This window comes from Cryptomeria japonica, chromosome 4 (assembly GCF_030272615.1).
Source record: "Cryptomeria japonica chromosome 4, Sugi_1.0, whole genome shotgun sequence".
Classification (NCBI taxonomy): Eukaryota; Viridiplantae; Streptophyta; class Pinopsida; order Cupressales; family Cupressaceae; genus Cryptomeria; species Cryptomeria japonica.
Window position 1 is genome coordinate 543996070 of NC_081408.1, and position 24361 is coordinate 544020430.

At 37.9% G+C, this 24361-nt stretch overlaps 1 protein-coding gene across 1 annotated transcript; it reads left to right on the forward strand.

Annotated features, from left to right (window-relative positions):
- Nucleotides 1-12583: 12583 nt before the first annotated feature.
- LOC131035010 (BTB/POZ domain-containing protein At3g05675) lies at nucleotides 12584-14075 on the forward strand. Its single transcript, XM_057966645.2, has one exon. It carries the CDS (start codon nucleotides 12648-12650, stop codon nucleotides 13380-13382), a length of 735 nt encoding a protein of 244 aa, XP_057822628.1. The 5' UTR covers nucleotides 12584-12647; the 3' UTR covers nucleotides 13383-14075.
- The last annotated feature ends 10286 nt before the right edge of the window (nucleotides 14076-24361 follow it).

A 24361-nucleotide genomic window follows, 5' to 3' on the forward strand; every position in this document is an offset into this window, starting at 1 on the left:
TAGATGATTTCTTTACAAGAATTGACAAAGTTAAGGAACAAAAGAAGGCACGGAGGTTCTCCCAAATCACAAGAGAGTTCAGGATCACATATTCTACAAGTGGCAGTTCCGATGGTTGATTAGCCAAGAGAGGTAATCACTACAATGGACTATGAGGCTATGACATGTGATCTTGGACCCACAATGAAAGAGCAAGAATTTCAAGAGTTAAATGATTCTGCCAAGGCAAATCAATAAAGACTCAACAAAACGCAAGAGAAGAAAGATAAGTTAGAATTGGAAAATATGAGATTGATGGAGTTCATACAACGGTTGATGAAACTAGTAAGGAAGGAAGATAATACGTTTGCCTCACCAATTTCCATTCCACAGGAATCATTTGAAAGTTTTAAAGCCATGAGAAGCGCAAATCAAGAAGAAAGGAAGTGGATTGAAAATATTTTAAGGCAAGCAGAAAAGTTTTTATAGGGATTCATTCAGATATATGATGAGATAGTATTTTTTAAGGGAAGAATCCAAAGTGTCAAAAATGAGTCAAAATATTTTCAAATGGCACAAGATAAGACAATTCCTCACGTCAAGGTATTAAAGGGAGTTCCTATGCAAACATAATATAAGAAAATATAATTGAAGAAGGAAACATCTATGATGTCAACCGTTGGTACAGCTGCTTGATGATGACTAAAGCTACAGTACTCAATAGAATGAAAAGCGATTATAAGATAGAAAGATCAATCAAGGAGATGCAATCAAAGATCCTTACATCCTTGGAAGAACTATTAGGTCAAGAAATGAGTGAGGATGATAGCTTGAATTTAGAAGAATTGAAGGAGAAGGTGAAGGCCACTTATTTTCAGGGGTCAGAATCTATAAGGAAAACCAATTGAATGAAATTCTTTCTTTCATGATTTTCATGAATTATCTCCAAAGACAACAAGAAAAGTGGGAGAAGATTTTTGAAGTGTACACTGAGGAGTCGGATGTGATTGAGCTACAACTTGATGCCTTGCCAAGTGTCCCCATGGAAGAGCTCGAATTGATCATGACTAGATTCATTAAATATGGTATCAGGGAAAGAGATAAGGAAAATTAGATTCTAGAAGATAGTTTATTAGACGACTCGGTGTCTTTTAATTTGCTCATTGGCTCTTGCTCCTCATATTTTGTGAGAATATTTTATTTTTATTGCGTAGCATTTAATGATTTTTAATAAACCCTAATTTTTGCAATAATCTCGACCATTGATTCTAGATCAATTTGGGCCCTTCATTTTTAATAAGAGCTCTATATAAGCTAGCTCATTTCATTTGTACCTCAAGAGACATTGGAGAATTGTTGCTACAATTTTGTCTAAATTGATATAAGTCATTGAAGTATTGTGCTTTTATATGTTATCTTGGAGTATTTGCATGGTTTTCTATCTTCACAAGTGAGTTTCAATTTGTTTAAGTTATTTTAGTTGAATGGAAGCTATCGTGGCTGATTCATTGTGAAACTTGTATGCTCATACCATTTGCAATTTATTGACTATATGTTGTAGTGCATGGTTAACCTAAACCCTTGAAATAAGCATAACTTTGATTGTTATCCACTCATTGATATGCATACCGTTGGTGGTGTTCATGATTGTTAGTACTAAATTAAACATCATTTGCTTAGCTTAGAAGATCGCACCAACTTTGCCTAATTGTTCATTGCACGACAAAACAAAGCATGGTTGAGTTTCACTAAGTCATTCATTGTCTCTTGATTTTAGGATTGGATAAAGATCTCTCAAGCCCTATTCTTGAAAGTTGTCACAGTTGAAGAATAGTGTCCTCTGCATGCCTCACTATCAAAAACGTTTCCTGTTGCTCCTTATCAACACACCTTAGCAATGCCCCATCCAAGCCTTTCTTATACAAGATATCATCGACAATCACATATTTGGCTGCCTTCGGTCTAAGATTTCTCTTTTCTTTAGGACTTAAATGCTCAGAGCATTCTCCATATGTCAGGTAATGAGCCACATCTGTGAACCATTCATCTTGCAAGCTGAAAAATAAGGCTAGTGGCAGTTCTTCCTTTTCATCCTTATTTTCAGCTATTAAACAACACAATCCTTGCCCCCAGACGAATTTGGTTGGCCTTATACCCAAGTCAAATTCTTGAACCTTACCTAGGTTGCTCTATTGTTCATTCCCACATCTTGCTAGGTCAAAATACTTTTCACCGTGGGATTTGGCACAAAAATAACTGAATGTGAATGCAGTATATAACACCTGAAGTTCTTGACAACTTTAACAACCGCAAAGGCATGCTTCTCAACTAATGAATAATTCAATTCATGCTTTTTGAGCGAGACGCTCATGAATGCAATAGGGACTTCCTCATTCAATTCATCCTTTTGCAGAAAAATGTCTGGCATTGTGTGTTGTGAGGCATAACAATATATAATAAAATATTTTCAGAAATCAGGATTAACCAGAGTTGGAGCACGAGCAATTGCCTCTTTAACCTCTTCAAAGGCCCTTTTTGCTTCTTCCTTCCATTTGAAGAACTGCTATTCACTCATCATTCCTACAATGTGTTTGGTAATTTCAGCAAAATTTGGCACAAATCTTATGAGAAAACTCACTTGCCCAAAGAATGATTTGACACTTCTGCTTCATGCCAAACTCAACTGTTGGATAGCTTTTACCCGATCAAGGTCAATTTTAATACCATCTTATGAAACTATATGCCCTAATAGCTTCCCCTCTATGACACAGAAAACTGATTTATTTGGGTTTAGGGAGATAACATGATCTCTACACCTTTGGAGCACAGTCTCCAAATCTCTTAGGTGATTTCTCCTCCTCTTAGAGAAAACTGTCAAATCGTCCAGATAGATAACTATTATTTTACCAATGAGGTGACCAAAAAAGAGGTTCATCACCCTTTGGAAGGTTTCTCCCGCATTTATTAGGCCGAATGGCATGCGGTCATAGGCAAAAGTGCCCCAAGGTGTGGTAAAGGTTGTTTTGTGCTGGATCGCTTCCGCCATGCTTATCTGGTTGTAGCCAGAAAAACCATCGAGCATCGACATCATTTCTGATCCGGAAACAATTTGGAGAATATGATCCATTGCTAGCAAGGGGTAGTTGTCTTTTAAACTGGCCTGGTTCAAGTTCTGAAAATCCACACAGATCCTCATCTCTCTGTTTTTCTGGCGAACCGGAACAATGTTTGCTACCCAGGATGAATGGTGGATGGGATAGATAATCTTTGCTTGAAACATCTTATCTATTTCTTTGAAAATTGCATCTGCAACCTTGGGATTATAGTTTCTCAATTTCTATCTAAAAGGAATAAGATTGAGGGGAATATGATGTTGAAACTGACCATCTCTAAAATCCTTCAAATCCTCATAAGACCAGGTGAAAACATCTAGAAATTTGTGTAATAGCTTAATGAACAAACGCCTTTGATTTGGAGTACAACACTTACCCAGAATAACCAACTTTGGGTTAGTTTCATCACCTATATTAACTTTTTCATAATCTCCTGAGTTATTGGTACTCTGAGAACTGTTCCTTCCAACATACCTATCATTGCGATCAAAGAGGCATTCTAAGGATAACAAGCCTTTTGGAATTTTATTTCCCTTCAACTGAATAAATTCCTTATTAAAATCCTCTCCTGAATCTGGACAAAATTCATTACATTCAGTCTCGGACCCTTCAAAGAAAGAGGAGACAAACATCTCGGCATTTTGAACAAAATTATTGATCTATTTGTCATTTTCAAACACCTACCAGAAATTAGAATTATCTGGAACATTGGGGTGATATATCAATTCAATTCTATAAACATTTGCACCAAAGTCTGGATGTGGGAGTAATAGAAAAGCTAAAACTACCAAGGAGTCTGCACGGGAATTTTGGTCTCTAGGAATCACCACAATTGAGAAAGCATCAAAATATTCCATCTCATCTCAGACTCTTCCTGTAATGTCTAAGCCTTTCATTATTTACTGAAAAGAGATTTTGCACCTGATTGACAATTAATTATGCATCACCTTTGACGCTTAACAACTTGATTCCTTTTTTCTTAGCCTGATCGAGTCCCAATAATAAGGCCTCATATTTCGTAGTATTATTAGTGTTTTTGATTTCTAACTTAAATGAAAAAGGAATCTTTTCACCTTTCGAAGAAATTAGCACCAATCCGACATCGGATCCAGTTGATGAGCAACTTCAATCAAATTTCATCACCCATAAGTCAGCAGTAGGGTTTAACACATCCTCTGGCGTGTTTCCAGACCTCTTTGTCCATGCTTACCTGTAAGACTTTTATCTTATGTGCTCTAGATGATCAAAACAAACTATTAAAATAGACTCAATCCTCGCCACTTTAGAGAAGTCATCAATAGTTAGAGATTTTGTCTCTTTAACAAGCTGCACTCTCTCCTTGAAAGCTTTGACCATATCTGTTGCATCCTTGAATGTCCGTCCATCATCCTTTAAGAGTTGTATATCGATGCATTTCAGATCCTTTTGCATTGTGTTAATGAGCTCCTTTAACTCCTTCAACAATTTGATGGACTCTTCATGGCCTTGTTTGATAATCGAGTTCCTCCATTCAATGTTTTTCTTTGATACATACAACACATTATCATCTAAATCAACTACAGGCTTCTCGGCAAGAAATTTCATAACCCCAAACTTTTGCACATCATTCATTTGTGTCAATATCGCTGCCCATTTACTCTTTTATTTCTCCCATGCTATAGCTTCCAATTCCAGTTCTTTACTTACAACCACAACATTCACAAACACTTTTATCAGATTCAAAATGTAATCTGTGCCTTGTTGTGCTATGGACTCAAACCATTTATCAAAAATCTCAGCTATCATACAGCTCCTTTGAACTTGATCCAATAGCTTCTGGTTCACTGGCGATTTAGGATCAAAAGATAGTGGCATTTTAGACAGAGGTTGGGGATTCGACTTATGTATGACATTGATATATTCTGCCATCTGTCTAACAATCTGCTTCAACTCATGTTTGTCCTTTTCATCCTTCCAGGTTCTACATAACATCCTTTTGGTGGAGGACTCCAAATGCTTGGTGTCCGCAGTTCTGGAAGCAACTCCAAGATCAACCTTTTCAACAACAAAGTCCTTTTCAGTGGCATTCTTTGCGTCCTTATCCGAGATGGGCCTAGCCACTTCTGCTACCCAGTGTCCTGTGTCACCATCAATATCCATCATAGCCTCGGTTTTAAGCTTCTTGGACTTATATGTTTTCCCAAGACATTTACTGACCATGTGTTCAATCGGAATGGAAATGGGAATCACACTGCATTTTTTGCCAAAGGAAGCCCCTAACCATCTAGAAGTACTGGAGGAACCTTTGGGCGGAGGCGTCTGGTGGCTAGTTGAATCAACAATGGTCATGGTGCTCATTGGGTCTTGGTTCACTTTGGATTATTTTTCCTTATCCATATCCTGAACTGGAGGATTATTTGGCACTTGTTCTATTGGCATTGTTGGCATTAGGTTGTCATTGATATGAACTAGTATGGCATGGTCACCGGTGAGTAAGCAGTGGTGACCAATATGGGTAAAGTAAGACATAATGATGTCAACCAATATGTGTGTAAGCAGACTATGTTACCAGTACACATGAAATGCATCATCTACTGCTAAAGGAGTACCACCGGCAAGGTAAAGCAAGCAAGCAAAGAAGAACAGAAGGAGGTGAACTGGTATACAATGAGCAATTTAATGCTACCGGTAAATGGACTTAATAGATGCACCAACATGTTTGATGGAAGACCAAGTTGATCCACCGACAAAGAAGGGGTCCGCAGGTATGAAGGACAACCGGTGAAGTTAGGTTATACAAGTAAGGAGAGTTGAACTGGTAGTTAGTCTTGGTCGGTGAAGGATGTCAAATTGACATAGCAGACTGAAGATGATGCCAAACCAACATAGAAAACTGAGCATAGGTGGATGGGAACAAGGATGACAGGTCTAAAGCAGGTGGCAAGCACGCAGAGGTTGGTGAAGTATTCGTCAATGTAGTAGTCAACAAGCAGGTCGGCATTAATGAAGAACCCAAAAATCATGGGAGGATGGAAGAATGTTGTGGCTCAAGGAAGACAAGGTGGCAAGGTGATTGAACCGACCTTGCAAGAAGATCTGATCTTTGTACCCATTTGCCGAAGGAAACAGCCAAGCCATTAATGGCAATTGACAAATCTATGTGGTCTAACTAGGACGAGAGCTCTTGTCGATGAAAGATATTTTATGCTCTTCATTGACGACTATTCAAGAATGACATGGGTCACTTTCCTACAAGATAAATCACAAGCATTTGACAGATTAATGGCTATTTACAGTGAAACGTAGAAAAGCATGTCGTAGACATCCAAAAATAGAAAGCGCACATAGAAAAGCGAGGAGATGGCGGTGTTGTTCGGTGTGATGCAGATCACCATTCCTGAAAAGAAAATTAGATCAGATTTAATATGGATCGAGTTGGTAAAGGTAAAACATAACACGACACCGTTTGAATGTAGCCTTTGGCGGGAACCCTCAAATAAATATGTCAACTCGAGACTGAAATGAGTTGATGTTATATGCGAGGTATGAGAGGAAAGAAAGCCTGAGCAAGAAGAAAAGACTATCTGCTAAGAGTTATTTCTCACAGAGTTAGAGTGTGTGTTAGCAGGCTAAACAAGTGAGGATCTAACCAGTAGAGATAGAGTAACCGATAAACTCTAACAGTCTTAACAATCAAGCGTATCGATAAAGAGAGATTGGTTAGGAAGGCATCCAAGAGCGACACTGTGAAGTGTGAGGCTTAGAGAGAGAGAAGAAACATTGGGAGTAGCCGGTGAGTGATCAAACAAAGTAATCTGATAACCGGTAATGTGTGAACTAGTGAAGACGAGGAGGTTGTTAACCAGCAGACATCAGTTGATCTGGTGTTGCTGAACTCATTTGCAACTAAGTGCTTTCATTGCATCAAAATTGTATTTCGTCACATTACATTGAGTTGGTGTTTGGTGCAGTGGTTGGTGCTCTTTGGGTTGGTCCCCTAAATCATTGTAATATGTTGTTTCATTCTAAGGCTGGATTGGAGCAGTAGACTCCTACAACATTTCTCACTGAGCTTTTTCCCATATTGTGTTTTCCTCGTATATTTGGTGTTGTGGGTTATGCATTTGTGTGTTTGGCTCTTTTGATATCCACTCTTATCTTACCAGTTTGATTGTTTAGTATTTAGGTTGTTAACCGATATTCAAGGCTTGGTTTAAAAGGAAATCAGTGGTACATTGTGTTCAACAATTTGTATCAAATCTTAGGTTCCCGGTTGATTAAATATTTCTCTAGCTTGGGTAGATTCTGGTCAAGGAACACAATGGCAAGAAATGAGTCCGCCTCCTCAAAAGCTCCCACGTTTGATGGATCTAACTATGCCATCTGGAGCAGAAGAATGGAGACCTATATTTCCTCTCTTGGTTTTGATGCGTGGATGTCTATCAAGAATGGGTATATTGTCCCTAGTGTTCCTCCCACTGATCCAGATGCTAAGGAGTATGAGAATAATGCAAAGGCAAAACATGTTATCTTAAGCGGGTTGTAAGACAATGAGTTTGTCAAAGTAATGCACTGTGCATCTGCCAAGGAGACTTTGGATAACTTGCAGAGATTATTTGAAGAAGATGCAAAAGTCAAAGAGGCCAAGCTGCAATTACTAAGAGGTCAGCTTAAAGGCATCAAGATGAAAGATGAAGAAAAGATTGTAGACTACCTTCACAAAGTAGATGAAACTGTGAACACCATCAAAGGACTTGGAGAAGAAATTGTTGCTGAGATTATTGTCAAAAAGGTACTTAGATATCTCACATCTAAGTACGATACTATGGTTTATGTCATTGAGGAAGCAAAGGATTTGAAGACCTTCACAATGGATGAGCTATTTGGCTCTCTAACAGCCTATGAAATGAGAACAACCGGTGAAGCATCTTCAAGGAAAGAGGCAGCGTTCAACTCCACCAAAAAGGGCAACAAAGAGGTTGCTCATAAAGGATCCAGTGAAGACTTGGATGCCCAAGTACCAAACTTTGTCAGAAAGCTCGAGAGAAGATCTAGCAAGTATAAAGGAAAGTCACCACTCAAATGTTTCAACTGTGGTAAAGTCGGACACTTTGCTACAAAATGTCCTTATAATGAAACCTGTGGCGATGAGCAAAGAAGTTTTGGGAGATCTGTCGGTAAAGACAAAGAAAGGAATGTCTATCGGCAAGGAAGAAGAAGCTACCGGAAGCAGAACAACCTATATACTATTGAGGATGATGCCAAAGCTAAAGAAAGTGCATCAGACGATGACTACCATGAGAATGAAAGACAAGTTAATGTCTTTATGGCACTAGATGAATCAGTTGGTGAAGATGAGGAAGAAGAAGACATCGAAGCCGAAGTGGATCTAGAAGGTGATCTCATAAGTGCTCTTGAGGATTTAAGTAAGACAAGAAGAGATCTCACGTTATCTCTTACTTAAAACTCCAATTGGAAGAAGACAAGAGGATATGTGAAGTTACATCCTCTAATCTATTAAAGAAGGAAAAGGAGCATCAAGATGTGGAAGCAGAAATAGTGAAGCTCAGAAAAGAGCTTGAAAAGAGTAAGGATGAAATGAAAGTGAGAAGTAAATATGAGGGTAGCAAAGAAGACTTAGACAAGATGTCGAGCAAACAAAAGCAATCTAAAGAAACTGGTGACTTACAATTTGAAGAAGGACAAAGTTCAAACAGCGAAGACACATCCGATAAGGAGATACAGTTCACTTCTTCTAGTGAAGGTCAAGAAAAGAAAACATTCATAGTAAGCAAGGATACCGATAAGAAGACTTATGCAGAAGTTGTTAGAAACTATCACACAAACCGTTCTACACAATCAATGAACTGAAGGCCACACTCAATGTACCGGAATGCAGATCTTAGGAGAAATGCAAGAGTTGATCATGAAGGATTCACTAGAATTAGCAGCATGAAAGGAAGACCTATGGTGAGGTAGACGTTTGTAGGACCAAGGCAACTTAACCGGTATGTTCCAAACTTTCATGGTTATTGTTACCGGTGTAACAAATTTGGACATAGGTTAGCTGATTGTAGATTTACAAATAAGCCCACTATGAGTTATGAAAGTAGAAATCCATTTAATGCACTCTGGGATATGAATGTTGTCTTTTATTAGGGCAATGGATTTGGTCATAGGAGTTTTGAATGTAGGAAGAGTAAATAGGTGTCCTACAATAGTTTCAAAGATTAAATCTAAATCTTTGATAATCAGGGTTAGGCTTGTATGTTTTTTTTGCTTCATCCCTTAGTCTAGCATGCTGGTCTGGACATCTAGAAGCAATATGACCAACTTTATTGCAATTAAAACATTTAAAGGGTGTTTTACCTTCATACTTACTCCCTACTCGATCTCTAGGCATCTTTCTAGCAAATAAAGCATCTAATTCCTCAAGTTCTTCATTCTCCTTTCTCATTTCTTCAATTTCTCTTGCATAGAGTGCTTTCCAATCAGTTTTGTCAAATGATAATGCTTTGAAGGCCAAATCAGTCTTAGCAATAGCAACATGACCAAATTCTTCAAGTTCAAAAGATGAAAGTTTACCAACCAATGTATCTCTACAAACTGAAGTGTTAGGCATAGTTCTCAATTCATTAATAACAGTCACTTTCATTTTATATGTCGGTGGCAATGCTCTTAAAACTTTAGATACAATTTCATCTTCACTTAAGGTTCCACCATAACATTGTATTCCCAAAACAATTTCATTAACTCTTTCCATAAAAGCAAAAATTCTTTCTTGTTCTTCCATTTTTAGATTTTCATACCTGACTCGGTAACATTCTAATTTTGCAATTTTGACAGTCGTATCTCCTTCATTCAGTGTTTCCAATTTGTCCCAAATAGCCTTAGCAGTAGATTAGTCTAATAGTCTCATGATTTGTTGATCTGACAATGCGCTCAAAAGTGCTTCTCTTGCCTTGCAGTCATTCTCTTGATCCTTTGCCAAAGTAGGTGGATTAGGTTGACCTGGTGTAAGACCAACATAGCCATTTTGTGTAACATTCCATATGTCTCTTCCAATGCAGTTCAAATGTGTCTTCATCCTAATCTTCCATATGCCATAGTTAGTTCCATAAAGCTTTAGACTATCCTTCTTGAAAACATTAGATGTCATACGATCTCCTCATGTTGTTAGGCTTCCACAAAAGAGGACAAAGTTCTGATACCAATTGTTAGGTCCCAGAAGAACAACTTGGGGGGGGGGGGGTGAACCAGTTGTCAACCAGTTCTATAAATTTGCAATCCAATTTACCAGATATAACAATTAAACCTTAGTGTCGATAAACCAAACTTAAGTACCAGTGTAACAGTTAAATAAATTTAGCAGTACCGGTAAAACTTAATGTGAAAGACAGAAAGAGAAACAACACATAACACAGAGATTTTGACGTGGAAACCCGGTGAGGGAAAAACCACGATGGAAAACCTTACCCACAATCAGATGATACTACTGTAGATAGTATGTGTATACAAATGGGGTATGCACATGTAGAAAGGCCACCCACCCAAAGCTCACTACTCAATGACAAAATGGGAAGTCTCACTGACTTACAATTGGATGGTTAAATCCAAGATAATGTACTGCACAAGAGAGCATCAACAATGTTTGATTTAGTACTGGTTTAGGCTCAAAACTTTTTCATAACCTTCCTTCAACCTTCAAATGATGTCTGCTTGATTCGCACAGGGATCTGCTCTTCAATATTCGCTCATACCAATTCCATATCCAAGTGTACATTCATGATCATCAAATGATCTTACATTTATACAAAGCCAAGGACCAAATGAGTAGGTCAGCTCACAAAAGATATTAGAATGAAAAACAATTACAAATAAGATACAACATGTCGGCTCAATACAATAACCAATCAATAAATCATTTCCATGACGTGCAATGTTGATCTGGACATCAAACATGTGTCAGTGAATAACCAAGACCTATCTATCGGTACAGGCAAATGCGTCAACCCGATTAAACCAATATCCAAAACACCAAACCAAGCTTCTAATCAATGTCTTTGACATGGCCAAATGATCTTCAAGTGATAACAAGTCTTCATCGTTGCTGGTGAACAAAATATCCTACCGTATAACTTGTCGGTGAATGCATAACCAAAATACCAGAATACCAAAACATCAATGTAGATCTCTAGAAATGACAAGTGTGACAAGTGTTGACATCAATGACAAAACCAATGCAACACATGACAAAGTCATCCATAATACCAACACGATGAACAGTGGTGATATAAACATATTTTAGAAATGAGAGAGAGAGAGAGAGAGAGAGAGAGAGAGAGAGAGAGAGAGAGATGAGGATAATGATATATAAGTAGAGAGATGGTGTGATTGAGAGAGAGAGGTGAGGATAATGATATATAGGTAGAGTGAGGGAGAGATATAAGGAGATAGAAATGAAGGGAGAAAGAGTAAGAGAGGAAGAAGATTTCAAAACATGTAATAGGGAAAGATTTAGAGAGAGGGAGAGAGATAGAGTGAGAAAGGTACAAAGATATTGATAGGGATGGAGAAACAAGGAGTGTGCATCTGTATGAGTTAGATTGAGAGGATAAGTAGATATATCTAAATTGAGTGATGGGGGGAGAGAGAGACAAAGAGATTTAGAGATAAATATACATGAAGTGTTGTGTGTGTGTGTGTGTAGAGAGAGAGAGATCTGCAAGGAGAGGTAAGGAGGGGGAAAAATACAGAGATGGGGATACTAATCAAGTGACATGCTACCCTAAGTATAACTCCCCAAAGACACATGATATCCTTAAATTATTGGCATGAAATGAGTAATCAAAAGTTAGTTTTTCTCTCTTTCTCTCTCGCTCTAAACTTTTAGTTTAAGTTTTAAGTTGAAATTTAATTTATTATACAAATTAAAATTATAAGTTAAATATAATTATTCTATTATGAATTAAAATTTAATAAGACAGAAAAATATAAATTAAATCAATTGTAATATCCAATAATTATTATTTGTAACTGCATAAAAAGACATAAATGTTTAAATAAAACTTGTAACTTGATGAAAATTAATTCTTTAAATAAGGAGAATATAAATTAAATCAATTGTAATATCCAATAATTATTATTGTAACTACATAAAAAGGCATAAATATTTAAATAAAACTTCTAACTTAATGAAAATTAATTCTTTAAAGAAAGAGAAAATGATGAATAAAATAAATTAAAATACAAAATAGAATATCCTAATAAAAGAAAAATATTCTTATTAAAAAAGATTCCATATTAATCAATATTGACAACTTTTTTCAATAGTTAAAAAAATTCTGACCATTTACAACATGTTAAAAAGAAAATCATATTTATAGATTGAATATAATTAATTTTAAAATATTTTTAAACTATCCTTGTCTTCAGTTAATAAGTTTTAAAACCGTAAAATACGATTAGCTCTTATCGATTAAAAATAAACCCATCAAATTCCAATTCCTTTAAATAGAAGAAGACTAGCTTTCGACTTCAAATCTGAATTCCATTCGAATAAAATCTCAAGCTGCAATGGACGCCCATTCCTTTGAAATTGGCGAAAAGAATGACGGCGATGTTATATTACGGATAATTTGCGCCAACGGTGTTGAATTTAAGGGTAATCCTCTTTATTTACATTCTCATGTTTTGGGCAGCAAATCCAATTTTTTTCAGGCGAGGCTCTCTGAGCAGTGGTCTTTACATATGTGGTCACTTATGTCTCCTCTTGAAATAAAGATAACTGTCATTCCCAATGGTCTTGCTGAGAATTATATAAAGTGTATTCGCTTCATATATTTATCTTACAAGGGAAAAAGCAATCACTTTTTTGGCGTAGATGAAGCCCTAGATATATTTCCGATTGCTTCCCAATTACTCTTTGAAGAAGGTATTCAGGCTTGCGTGCATTACCTGGAAGCAGTTCCATGGACTCGGCAACAATCAGTCAAGATCAACTCTCTGCAATCAAATTTGCAAGTAAGTATTTCTGCCGATTTATCTGCAAGACTTGAAATTTCCAACTCCCTTACTGCAGAAAAGATAGAGCTCTTCAAGAAGAAATTGCCACAGATGTTATCTGATATAGGGAAAAATCAAATACCCATTTCTATGTCTCGGCTTATTATGGAGAAACAGCTGAGTGAAATTTTCCAAGGCAATGCGTGTCCCGCTGTGGAAGAAGTATGTAGAGACGCAATTATAAATGAATTTAGTCTCAAAATTGATCGTGTTAAAAATGTTCCTGTGGCTAGTAGACATTACTAAGCTTTGCAATAGTGAAATATTTGGAACTGCATTCAAAATGTTTGTGGAAGACTTACAATTGGCTGACATATTGCTTCACAAAGGTGAACTTCTCGGTTGCCACCCACGTTTTTCCGAATCATTCTGAAATTATCTGCTACAAATTTTAGTGGACAGATTTTTGAAGGCTTTGGTAAATGCTGATATAATTGTTCCAGAGTCTCTTCGAATTTCTTATCTGAGAATATGGGTACCAGTTATGGCATGTCATATTTGTAACAGGGTTAGTTCCTCTTACAATTGCTATGATGGCTCTCAAAGATTTGTTGAGGGTGTTACTAAAGTGGTAGGGACCCTTCCTCCTGGTGAGCAGAAAACACTATTTATGTTTTGGACAAACTCTTTACAGGGATTTGGATACAGAGAGCAGATATATTGTCAGTGGTGTATTGATGCAATATGATTAGCAGGCTCGGGACTCAGTGATGGGCAATGAAGACTTAAACATGACTTTAAGTTTGTATTTAACTTTTGTTTTGTTTCTGCTATGCACTGCCAGCGATTATCAAATCTGAGTTGCAATCTTAGTTGCAATCTTAGAGATTTATTTGTTTCTTAAATTTAGGGATTTGTATCAGAACTTAGTCTCTGCCCCTTTCTGAGAATTTTAATTTCTCTACATGATATCGAAACTTTTCTCCAGCATTTTAAATTTCCGAATGTAATGTAGGTAACAACTGATAAGTTGATGATACAACCATCTATTCTTATTTTTCCTCTGCTAAAATGTTAAATGAGCGTTCAACGAGGAGACTATCCTCCTAAAGTTATGAACACACTTTCTCTATTCCTTGACCATTGGCAAACTTCTCTTAAAAAAATGTATTTTTGATCAAATTTCTTCCTCTAACATTTTTATTTTTTGAACATATGATTTATAATGACCTCAAGAATGCATCCACTGCAATAAATTGGTAAAGTCTCATCATTCAATTCCCAAATGCTATAATGACTATCAAACAACTGCTAACATTACTACAAAATCTAGGAATTTCATGATCAGCATCATAGGACAACCGTTAAACATTAAAGTGCAACATGGAGACCAAGAAACCAAATCGAAAAATCTATTGATCCTTCAAGAGTACCGCTCTAAAATTTTCCCATATATCTTATTATCCCATTGGCACAAAACTGTATCATCATAGGAAGATCGATCATAAAGCACATGCCAGTGGAACAGTTACACTAGATTCTCACTCCAACTGCCTGGCAAGTTGATGTTACAACTCCAAATATAAAAAAGATAAATTAGCATATAATTGTAATAATTAAAAGTGCACCATATCAAATTTGAGGCATAAGTAAAAGAGCAAGAGGTGGAGACATAAACAAAGCAATGAAACTGAGGAGATAACTCAGATAGACATTTGAAATTCTCATACAAAGAAATAGAAGAAAGGGAAATATATATATATATATATATATATGGAAGAGGAATTAACAATGGAAATTGACAGCTTCATTTTATGGATACTTCATCAACTACTTATCTGCCTATCAATCATAGAATAAGTGTGGAAAACACAAAACTTTAGCACTGCTATGCCATAAAATGTTATCCTGAATGAGGAACTTTATCCTTCTATAAAAGGACCTCTATTCCTCTGACATAAAAAGATATGATATACTTCTTTTTTTGTGACTTGAAGTTACTACATGTTGGTGCACAATTAACTGCATAAATACTCTTTATAAGTAATAATCTGTAACCATTGAATGATTATTAGTTGGTATTTCAAATTTGAACCCTCAATTCAAAAATGGACGAACATGCCATAATTAAAATAGTATGTGCTTTATTAACAAACAAGATATTTTGTGTGTTATGTTATCCAGTTTTTGAAATAACCGATAAGAACCATTCTAGAAGCTGGAATTGTCCCACATTATTTCACAAAAAATTATAAGGTGTCTTTTGTGTTCTGCTAATCCTAGTGTTGGTATGCTTAGCGAGACAATAAAAATGTCAAAAATGTCACATTTGCATATATATATCATATCATTAAGGGCAGAAATGGTCGGTTTAGATGTTAGATCTCTAACATATTGCATTCCTATGATACAAACAATTTTCATAATTGAAAGTAAAAACATCTGAAATTTCTTATGACCATAAGTAGTGCCAATTTTCATGAAAACATGGTTGCAAACACAATTAAGTTCTGTTCTAGTTTGCACAATTTTCATAGATCATCAGAGTGATCCGATTGTTTCTGTTTATGCTGTATTCTGTTCTAATTTGAAGTTTTTCTCTTTCCATCAAAAAGGATTTATATATTGCCGATATTTGATCCTTATTATGCATTTCATTTTTGAGTTTTGCTCTATCCTTAATTTTCCTTTTGGATTCTCTCTATAGTAAATTAAAATGGCAAAGACTGTTCGACAACACTCGGAATATTATGAAGTCAAAAAAGCTATCAATGCCTTCTGGATCTCTCTATATTATTTTCCCATGATTCCTTCCTTTCCATCTGCAAAGTGTGATCTCTAATCTACTTGGAGGAAAAAATGAAATATCCAGTAACATAGACAATTATAGTTGCTCTGAACATGAGTTATCTGGAAATATTGTGATCTCTAATCTACTTGGAGGAAAAACTGAAATATCCAGTAACATAGACAATTATAGTTGCTCTGAACATGAATTATCTGGAAATGTTATGAGGTAGTTCTTGTGTCTTTATTTGCAAAATAACTTATTTAGTTATTTTAGAAGATACATATTTGAATATGATACACAAAACCCTACTATAGTCTCTTTGTAATGGAAATACTCAGTTTTTAGATTCTAATATATCCTGATCAGGAACTAATAGCCAAACCGGAGCACAACATTGCAGCTGATAAGAATAAGGAAACTCAACTGGTTTGGGTTGACAAAGAAAAGGACAAAGCAGAATCAAGTCTGATAGTGCAGCCTACCCTACATGCTGAAAGAAGAAATCTATGGGTTGTAAACAGTGGCTGTTCCAACCAGATTACCGGTGATAAAAAGAAATTTATCAAACTTGAAGACTGGAATGGTGCCTCAGTAAGGTTTGGAGATAACTCATCTATAAAGATAAAGGGAAAAGGTACTCTAAATATTAATGGCAAACAAAAAGCACATGATGTGTATTATATGGAAATCCCAAAGCACAATTTGTTGAGTGTGAGTCAGATGTGTAACAAAGGTTATAATTTCACCTTTGACTCTATCGCCTGCCAGATAAAGAAGGAGAGTATCGGTCAGGTTGTAGCTGAAGGTAAGAGGACAGATGGTAATGCATACAATCTGAAAGAATGTTTTCAATCCCAATGCATGTTGGGACAAGTGGATGAAAGTTGGTTGTGGCACAGAAGACTAGGCCACATAAATTTTGATAATCTAGTTGCAGTAAGCAAAAAGGGTTGTGTGAGAAATATATCACCCACATCAAACCGGTAAGCACTTTTTGTGATGAATGCGTGAAAGGAAAGCAGACTAAGGTGAGCTTCAACACAAAAGAACACGGCACTTCAAGACCACTTGAACTGGTGCATACAGATCTATGTGCTCCGACTAGGACAAGAGCTCTTGTCGATGAAAGATATTTTATGCTCTTCATTGATGACTATTCAAGAATGACATGGGTCACTTTCCTACAAGATAAATCACAAGCATTTGACAGATTCAAGATCTTTCGGAAGATGGTAGAGAAGGAAAGTGGGTGCAAGCTGAAATGCCTAAGATCAAACCAACGTGGAGAGTTCACATCAAATGAGTTTGAAGATTAATGTGAAAGACATGGAATTAGAAGGCAATACTCAGCCCCCAGAACTGGTGTGGTAGAAAGGAAGAACAGGACAGTCAAAGAGATGGCCAGAACCATGTTAAATGAGGCAAGTTTGTCGGACATGTACTGGAAGGAAGGGGTTAATACTACTGCATATACCTTGAACCGGGTTCAACTAAGAACAAACAACAGAATGACACCTTATGAGTTGTGGTATGACCGGAAACCATCAGTCAAGTACTTCAAGGTATTTGGAAGCAAGTGTTTTATCAAGAGGGATATGGATGGTTTAGGTAGATTTAATTCTAGGAGTGATGAAGGGATCTTCCTTGGTTACTCAACTAACAGTAAGGCCTATAAATACTACAACAAAAGACTAAGAAGAATCATTGAGAGTGTGCATGTAAGAGTTGATGAGGATATGCATAAAGGAAGACAAGCACAAGTGAACTGGTATAATGATTCCAGCGATGAATGTGAAGAAGCTTAGTCAGACAATGAACCGGAAGAATCATCCAGAAAGGTCCCTAACCGGTATGTGCAGATAAACCACTCGGAAGAGCAGATTTTAGGTAATAAGAGTGATGGTGTGCAGACTAGGAGAAGACTTGCCCGGAATGATGAACAAGTCAATTTCTGCCTCATGACTGAAGTAGAACCTAAAACAGTCAATGAGGCCAGCAAAAGTCAGAAATGGATGGATGCCATGGAAGAAGAGCTGCAGCAGATTGAGAAGAACAAGACTTGGGAATTAGTCCCTAGACCAGAACACAAGAACATCATTGGCACCAAATGGGTCTACTGGAACAAGATGAATCAAGGTGGTAAAATTGTTAGGCATAAAGCTAGACTTGTGTGCAAGGGTTACTCTCAAGTAGAGGACATTGATTTTGAAGAAACATTTGCACCGGTAGCTAGATTACAGGCAATTAGGATGTTTCTAGCTTTTTTTGCCTACAAGGGTTATAAGGTACATCAAATGGATGTAAAATCTGCCTTCCTCCATGGAAATTTTGAAGTGTACATGGAGCAACCGGAAGGGTTTCTATTACATGATGATGAAACCTTTGTGTGCCGGTTGAAGAAAGCCCTGTATGGTTTAAACCAGGCTCCTAGAGCATGGTATTCAAGGCTAGATCAGTATCTGAAGGAGAAAGGATTCAAAAAGGCGAGTGCTGATAGCAATTTATACATCAAGGCAGATGGAAATCACATGATCATTGTGGTTGTGTATGTAGATGACATCATTTTTAGAGGCAACAAGGACACTCTTTGTAAAGATTTTGCTGATCAAATGCAATCAGAATTTGAGATGTCAATGCTTGGAGAATTGACATATTTTATTGGTTTGCAGATATCACAACTGGATAAAGGAATCTTTATCTCACAAACCAAATATGCAAAGGACATGCTAAAGAAGTTTCAAATGGAGGATTGCAAACCAGTGAGTACCCCCATGGTGACCGGAAGCAAATTAAGCAAGAATGATGAATCATCGGTAGTGGATCAGACATTGTATAGATCCATGATAGGCAGTTTATTGTCTTATTGCTTCTCGTCCGGGTATAGTGCAGGCAGTGTGTATGGTGGCTAGATTTCAAGCAGCACCTAAGCAGTCACATATGAATGACGTAAGCAGAATTTAGGTACTTGCAAGGGACACTCAATTATGGATTATGGTACCCTAAACAAGGGGAATTCATCTTGGAAACATATATTGATGCTTATTGGGCAAGTTGTATTGATGACCAGAAAAGCACAAGTGGTGGTGCATTCTTCCTAGGTGACCGGTTGGTCGCATGGCATAGCAAGAAGCAAGATTCAGTCTTCCTATCATCTGCTGAAGCAAAATACATTGACGCTGCTACATGCTGCTCTCAGGTGCTTTGGATGAAGCAAACCCTCAAGGACATACAGGTGGACATCTTTGATCCTATTCCCATTTGGTGTGATAATTCAAGTGCCATCAACATATCAAAGAACCTGGTGATGCCTTCAAGGATAAAGCATATAGCCATCAAGTATAATTTTCTCAGAGAGAAGGTTGAAGGACGGGAAGTAAAGATGGAACATGTCCCTACAGGAGAACAAGTGGCAGACATCTTCACAAAACCATTACCGGTAAGCACTTTTGAGTACTTAAGACCAGAGTTCCGTGACTCGCAGCGAGTCACGTGAGTCAGCGGGCCGGGTGACCCCTGTCGGGTCATGGTGACCTTGACCCGGGCTCGGATGGGTCAGGGGGCATGACTTCCCTGACTCGCCGAGTCAGCGAGTCACTCCCTGATTTGCCGAGTCCGAGCGTCATGACCCGGCCGACGTCACTTAAAAAAGTGCAGTCAAAGAGGTTAGTCCAAACTATAATACACATTATGGGGTTGCATTATTCGGATGTGGGGAAAAAGGAGATTTAGAAATGCCTGCCTTGGTAACTAAAATTGTCCTTAGCAAAGCTAAAGTTGGATTTGTAACTTTAGAAGTCAAATCTGCAAGTGCTCCTCAAATTTGTGGAAACGTGTGTTCTTCATTAAGCATTTGATGCTTTAGTAAATGAAACTAACCATACATTTCCAAAGTAGGAGATTTGTACATATGAGATCTATTTGCAAAGAGTGGTGGCTTTTATTTTCCCAGCTCTCACTCTGGGTGTTGTAATATCTTCTACTATAAATCAGAGGTGTTTTGAAACTTTATCTTTGGAATTCAAGGAAATTGTTTCTTTAGGTCCTAGAACTTGTCACGAGTGTCATTGACCTCCATTATCTCAAGGGCCTCTGCATTTATCTCTTTGGTGCTGGATCTACTAATGTTCCAAAACAATAGATAAGATTAGGTGATTCTTTTGTATTCATAGCTTTTCTCCTTGCCTTTTCTTGTAGATACTTGCTAAAATGATATTTTTTCTTACTGACTATTGAGGATGGAAAGTCGTGGGGTTCAATCTTTGGCTTGGCAATGTCTGGGCTGAAATCACTCTACTGGATATTATTGGTTGGCAAGATCCATTTTGTAATGTGATTGCCAATAATATGTGTCTTGGGAGGAGCAAAGTCTTGCCTAGTGGACATGCTCATTACAGTTGCTGAAGTGAAAAGGGATGTTTCCATATTCTAACATTTGCACCCATAGGTTTAAAACTCAGTGAGTACTCACAAGGGCTTAAGGAAAACAAGTAAATCACGCTCAAACTTGCTACTTGGCAGAAACAGTTTTCAAAGAGTTTTTAGAGTACAATGGTCTACTCTGAGTGCATTTATGGTGTAAAACCTGCTCTGAGAACACTCATACTTTTTCATCTGCCCCACGCGTTCAATTTTTCAATCGTGCATTTTCACTCAATTGTGTATGCTTCTTCTCTGTTCTATGTGACCCATCTACTTGCACACACTTGCAACTCACATGCCTGCAACCTATGTGCCTGCTGCTCCTAGGGAAGGAACTCCTTCTGCATTTGCTACTACAACCCAAGCCTGCAATGTTTCAATTTGCAATTTTACTCTGTTGTTCCAACATAACCCAGCCAACAGCTCTGCAGGTTTGGCCACCCTAATTATTCAGTTCTGTGTCTACAATTTGAGTATCATTTCTGGCCTATGATTGATTGCCTATATTTCAGAGGGATCTGGATAAAACTTACATTTTTAAACGGAGTTTGAGTAATTATTTAAGCTGTTGAATCACTAAAACCAAGTCAAATTTAGTCTGCAAAGTTTTTGCCAAGTCCAAGTTTTCAGACTATGGATGATGTTATAGTGTCTTTAAGCTTAATTCAATAATGGGTGTATGAAACAAGTTTTAAATATTTAAATATCTCTAAATTTCAAGGGTTTTCTTATTTTGCCGAGTCATTGTCGAGTCTGAGCCGAGTCAGCCTTGTCGAGTCACAGCTGAGTCTGAGTCTGGGAACTTTGCTTAAGACACAAGGTGGGAGTTGTGTCACCTAATTCATGCACTTAAGTTTCTAAGGAGATATATGGTTCAGGGGGAGTTCATAGAAGCATCTATATCTCTTGAACCACATGCTGATCATAGGGAAAGTTCAGGGTTGTATGTCTCAGTACCCGTGATTGATAAAGAAACACATAAAAGCATGTCGTAAACATCCAAAAATAGAAAACGCACATAAAAAAGCGAGGAGATGGCGGTGTTGTTTCGTGTGATGCAGATCACGATTCCTGAAAAAGGAAATCAGATCAGATCTAATACGGATCGAGTTGGTGACGGTAAAACCTAACACAACATCGTTTGAATGCAGCCTTTGGCGGGAACCCTCACAAATAAATATGTCAACTCGAGACTGAAATGAGTTGATGCTAGATGCCAAGTGTGAGAGGAAAGAGAGCTTGGGCAAGAAGACAAGACTATCTGCTAGGAGTTATTTCTAACAGAAATAGAGTGTGTGTTAGCAAGCTGAACCGGTGAGAGGGTCTAACTAGTAGAGACAAAGTAACCAATAAATTGTTACAGTCTTAACAGTCAAGCAAACCGGTAAGGACTGATTGGTAAGGAAGCCATCCAAGAGCGACACTGTGAAGTGTGAGGCTTAGAGAGAGATAAGAAAGGCTGGGAGTAACAGGTGAGTGATGAGAGAAAGTAATTTGATAACCGGCAGTGTGATAACAAGTGAAGAAGATGAGGTTGTTAACCAACAGACATCAGTTGATCAGGTGTTGCAGAACTCATTTGCAACTAAGTGCTTTCATTGCATCAAAATTATATTTCATCACATTACACTGAGCTGGTGCTTGGCGCAGGGGTTGGTGCTCCTTGGGTTGGTGCCCTAAATCAGTAGGGGTGGGTGCTCCTTGGGTTGGTGCCCTAAATCATTGTAATATGTTGTTTCATTGTGAGGCTAGATTGGAGTAGTAGACTCCAGCAACATTTCTCACCGAGGTTTTTTCCCATATTTGGTTTTCCTCGTATATCTGGTTTTGTGGGTTATGCATTTGTATGTTTGGCTCTTTTGATATCCACTTTTATCTTACCGGTTTGATTGTTTAGTGTTTAGGTTGTTAACCGGTATTCAAGACTTCTTTTAAAAGGAAAATATTTTAGGAACCACCGATTCACCCCCCTCGCAGTGGTACATTGTGTTCAACATGTTCATCCATGGTCACTTGGGTCTCCTCGCCTAAGTCTAGGTCTACAAAAAACTGGTCCACTACAGGTTTCTTGCTTTTCTTTTTGCTCTTAGAGTGTGTAACTCGAACTAGCGAGGGATTCAATGGAGATCTCTTTGACCTTTTAATTCCAACTTCTTCGGCCTTTTGTCCTGTGGCACCTGCAGTATCAACAATCACATTAGAGGAACAAAAGGGAATCTATGTAGGAGCATGAAGTCGACCAAATGTTTCAACTTTAGGAGTAATGATTGGCTTCTTTCCAAATCTGCGGTCTCTCAAGCACTTCTCTGTTCTCCTTATGACATTAAAGGATTTGGCTTGAATACTTTCTTCCTCTTTCCTATCCCAATTGATTCAAAAACTGGTTGCCCTTGAATTCTTTCATTAAACTCGGGGTCTAACACATCTTCCCCACTTCTTCCTGTACTCTTGAAACATTTATTGACAATCCCATTGTACCAATTTGCTGCAAGGTAAACCTTGACCACAATCCTCTTCTGACCTCCAATTCATTATAACAGTTTTCCCAATAATCTTCTAATTGGGGTTCATGGCGGAAATCTGCATCAACATTCAAATGTTCCATAGCATATCCTCTACTGTCAAACTTACATCTGGCAACGTAGGGCTGCAAGTTCAATTTCTTGAATTCCAATTCTAGGTTCAAAGCATCAGAAACAGATTTGCATATGTAATATCCAAGTTCAACTATAAAGGCTACTCTAGACTTACCCTTTTCCCCTAATCTTTTGTGCGCAAGCTCCCTGCAAACTTCAATAAGCACATGGTTGTCTAGGGCATACCTGGGCAGTTTAAATGGTTCACCTTCGAAGCCCCCTACCCTGATGTAGGTAAATCTGGAAAATTGGATGTAGTGGCTTCCATACATGCTAATTAACTCCATGGATTTAGCTGACATCCTCTTGTTTGTATTTGCCTGCAATTCAAAGACAAGTCTACCTGCAAAGACATCGTTCCATCTCACAAAATTTTCAGCATACTTCTTGTTATGCCCTGGATACCTCACCCCATCAGTTTCCTTGTCTTGAAAATATGGGTCTCCTTTTCTTTTTTCTTTTTAGTTTTGTTTCTTAGTTTTTGCCTTAACACCCCAGAACCCCGGAGTCCCCAGGTGTTCTTTGCCTCGTCTTGAAGTCCTACCCTAGAACTTTTTGTTTCCTGTTTTGTTCCTCCTCGAAACTCTGAAGCCCCAGAGTCCAGAGGTTGGTTCTTTTTTTTTTTTATTGTTTTGATCTAGACCCTGGAACCCCGAATCTTCAGAGTCCCAAGGTCTTCCCTTGTTCTTTTTCGTTGAAGCCTCAGAATCTCGAAACTCTAAGTTCTTCATGTTTTGTCATTTGTTTGTGAACTTTGGAACTCCCGGTCCCCGGAATCTTGATGTTGTTTAGTTTTTCCACCCCGAAGTCCTAGGTTGCCCTGTTTGTTTTTCTATTTTTACCCTAGAACCCCGAAGTTCCGAGGTGTGTGCTTGTTTTTTTTCTGACCTCGTAAGCCCGGAACCCCCGGGTTCCAAGGTGTGTTTTTGGTTTTCTTGTTTGTTATCTCGGAAGTCCGGAGCCCCGGAATCCCGAGGTCGTGTTTAAGGCAACCGTACGGATGAGGTATTGAGGGGTATAAATAGGGGAAATGAACTTTTCTAAGCTCATTTGTGCAATCAAGTTTTCTAGCCTCCCAGCTCTGCCTCCCTACTTCGCGCCTCCGTGTTGCCGAGCCTTTGTGGGTTTTCTTTCGCCAGGTTGGTGGATTTTCGCCCCCCTTGTGTTTTCTTGTTTAGATTTTTTTCTAGTTTTTTAGCAAAGATTTTTCCTTTCTTGTTTTTCGTTTTGCGTGTTTTTCGTTTTCCCGCGTGCCCTAGGTTTTCGCCATCCCGGAACCCCGGAGTTCCGAGGTTGTTTCTTTTTTTTGCCACGACTTCACCCCGGAACTTCGGGTCCACGAAGTTCCGGACCCCCCTTTTTAACCTATCTAAAGAACTACCCCCAACCTTAGAACTCGGGGACCCCGATGTTTCGAAGTTCTTTTTCCTTTAGGCCAC

Coding starts and splice junctions, on each gene's coding strand:
- LOC131035010 (XM_057966645.2), top strand. CDS start 12,648: ATGGACGCCCATTCCTTTGAAATTGGCGAAAAGAATGACGGCGATGTT.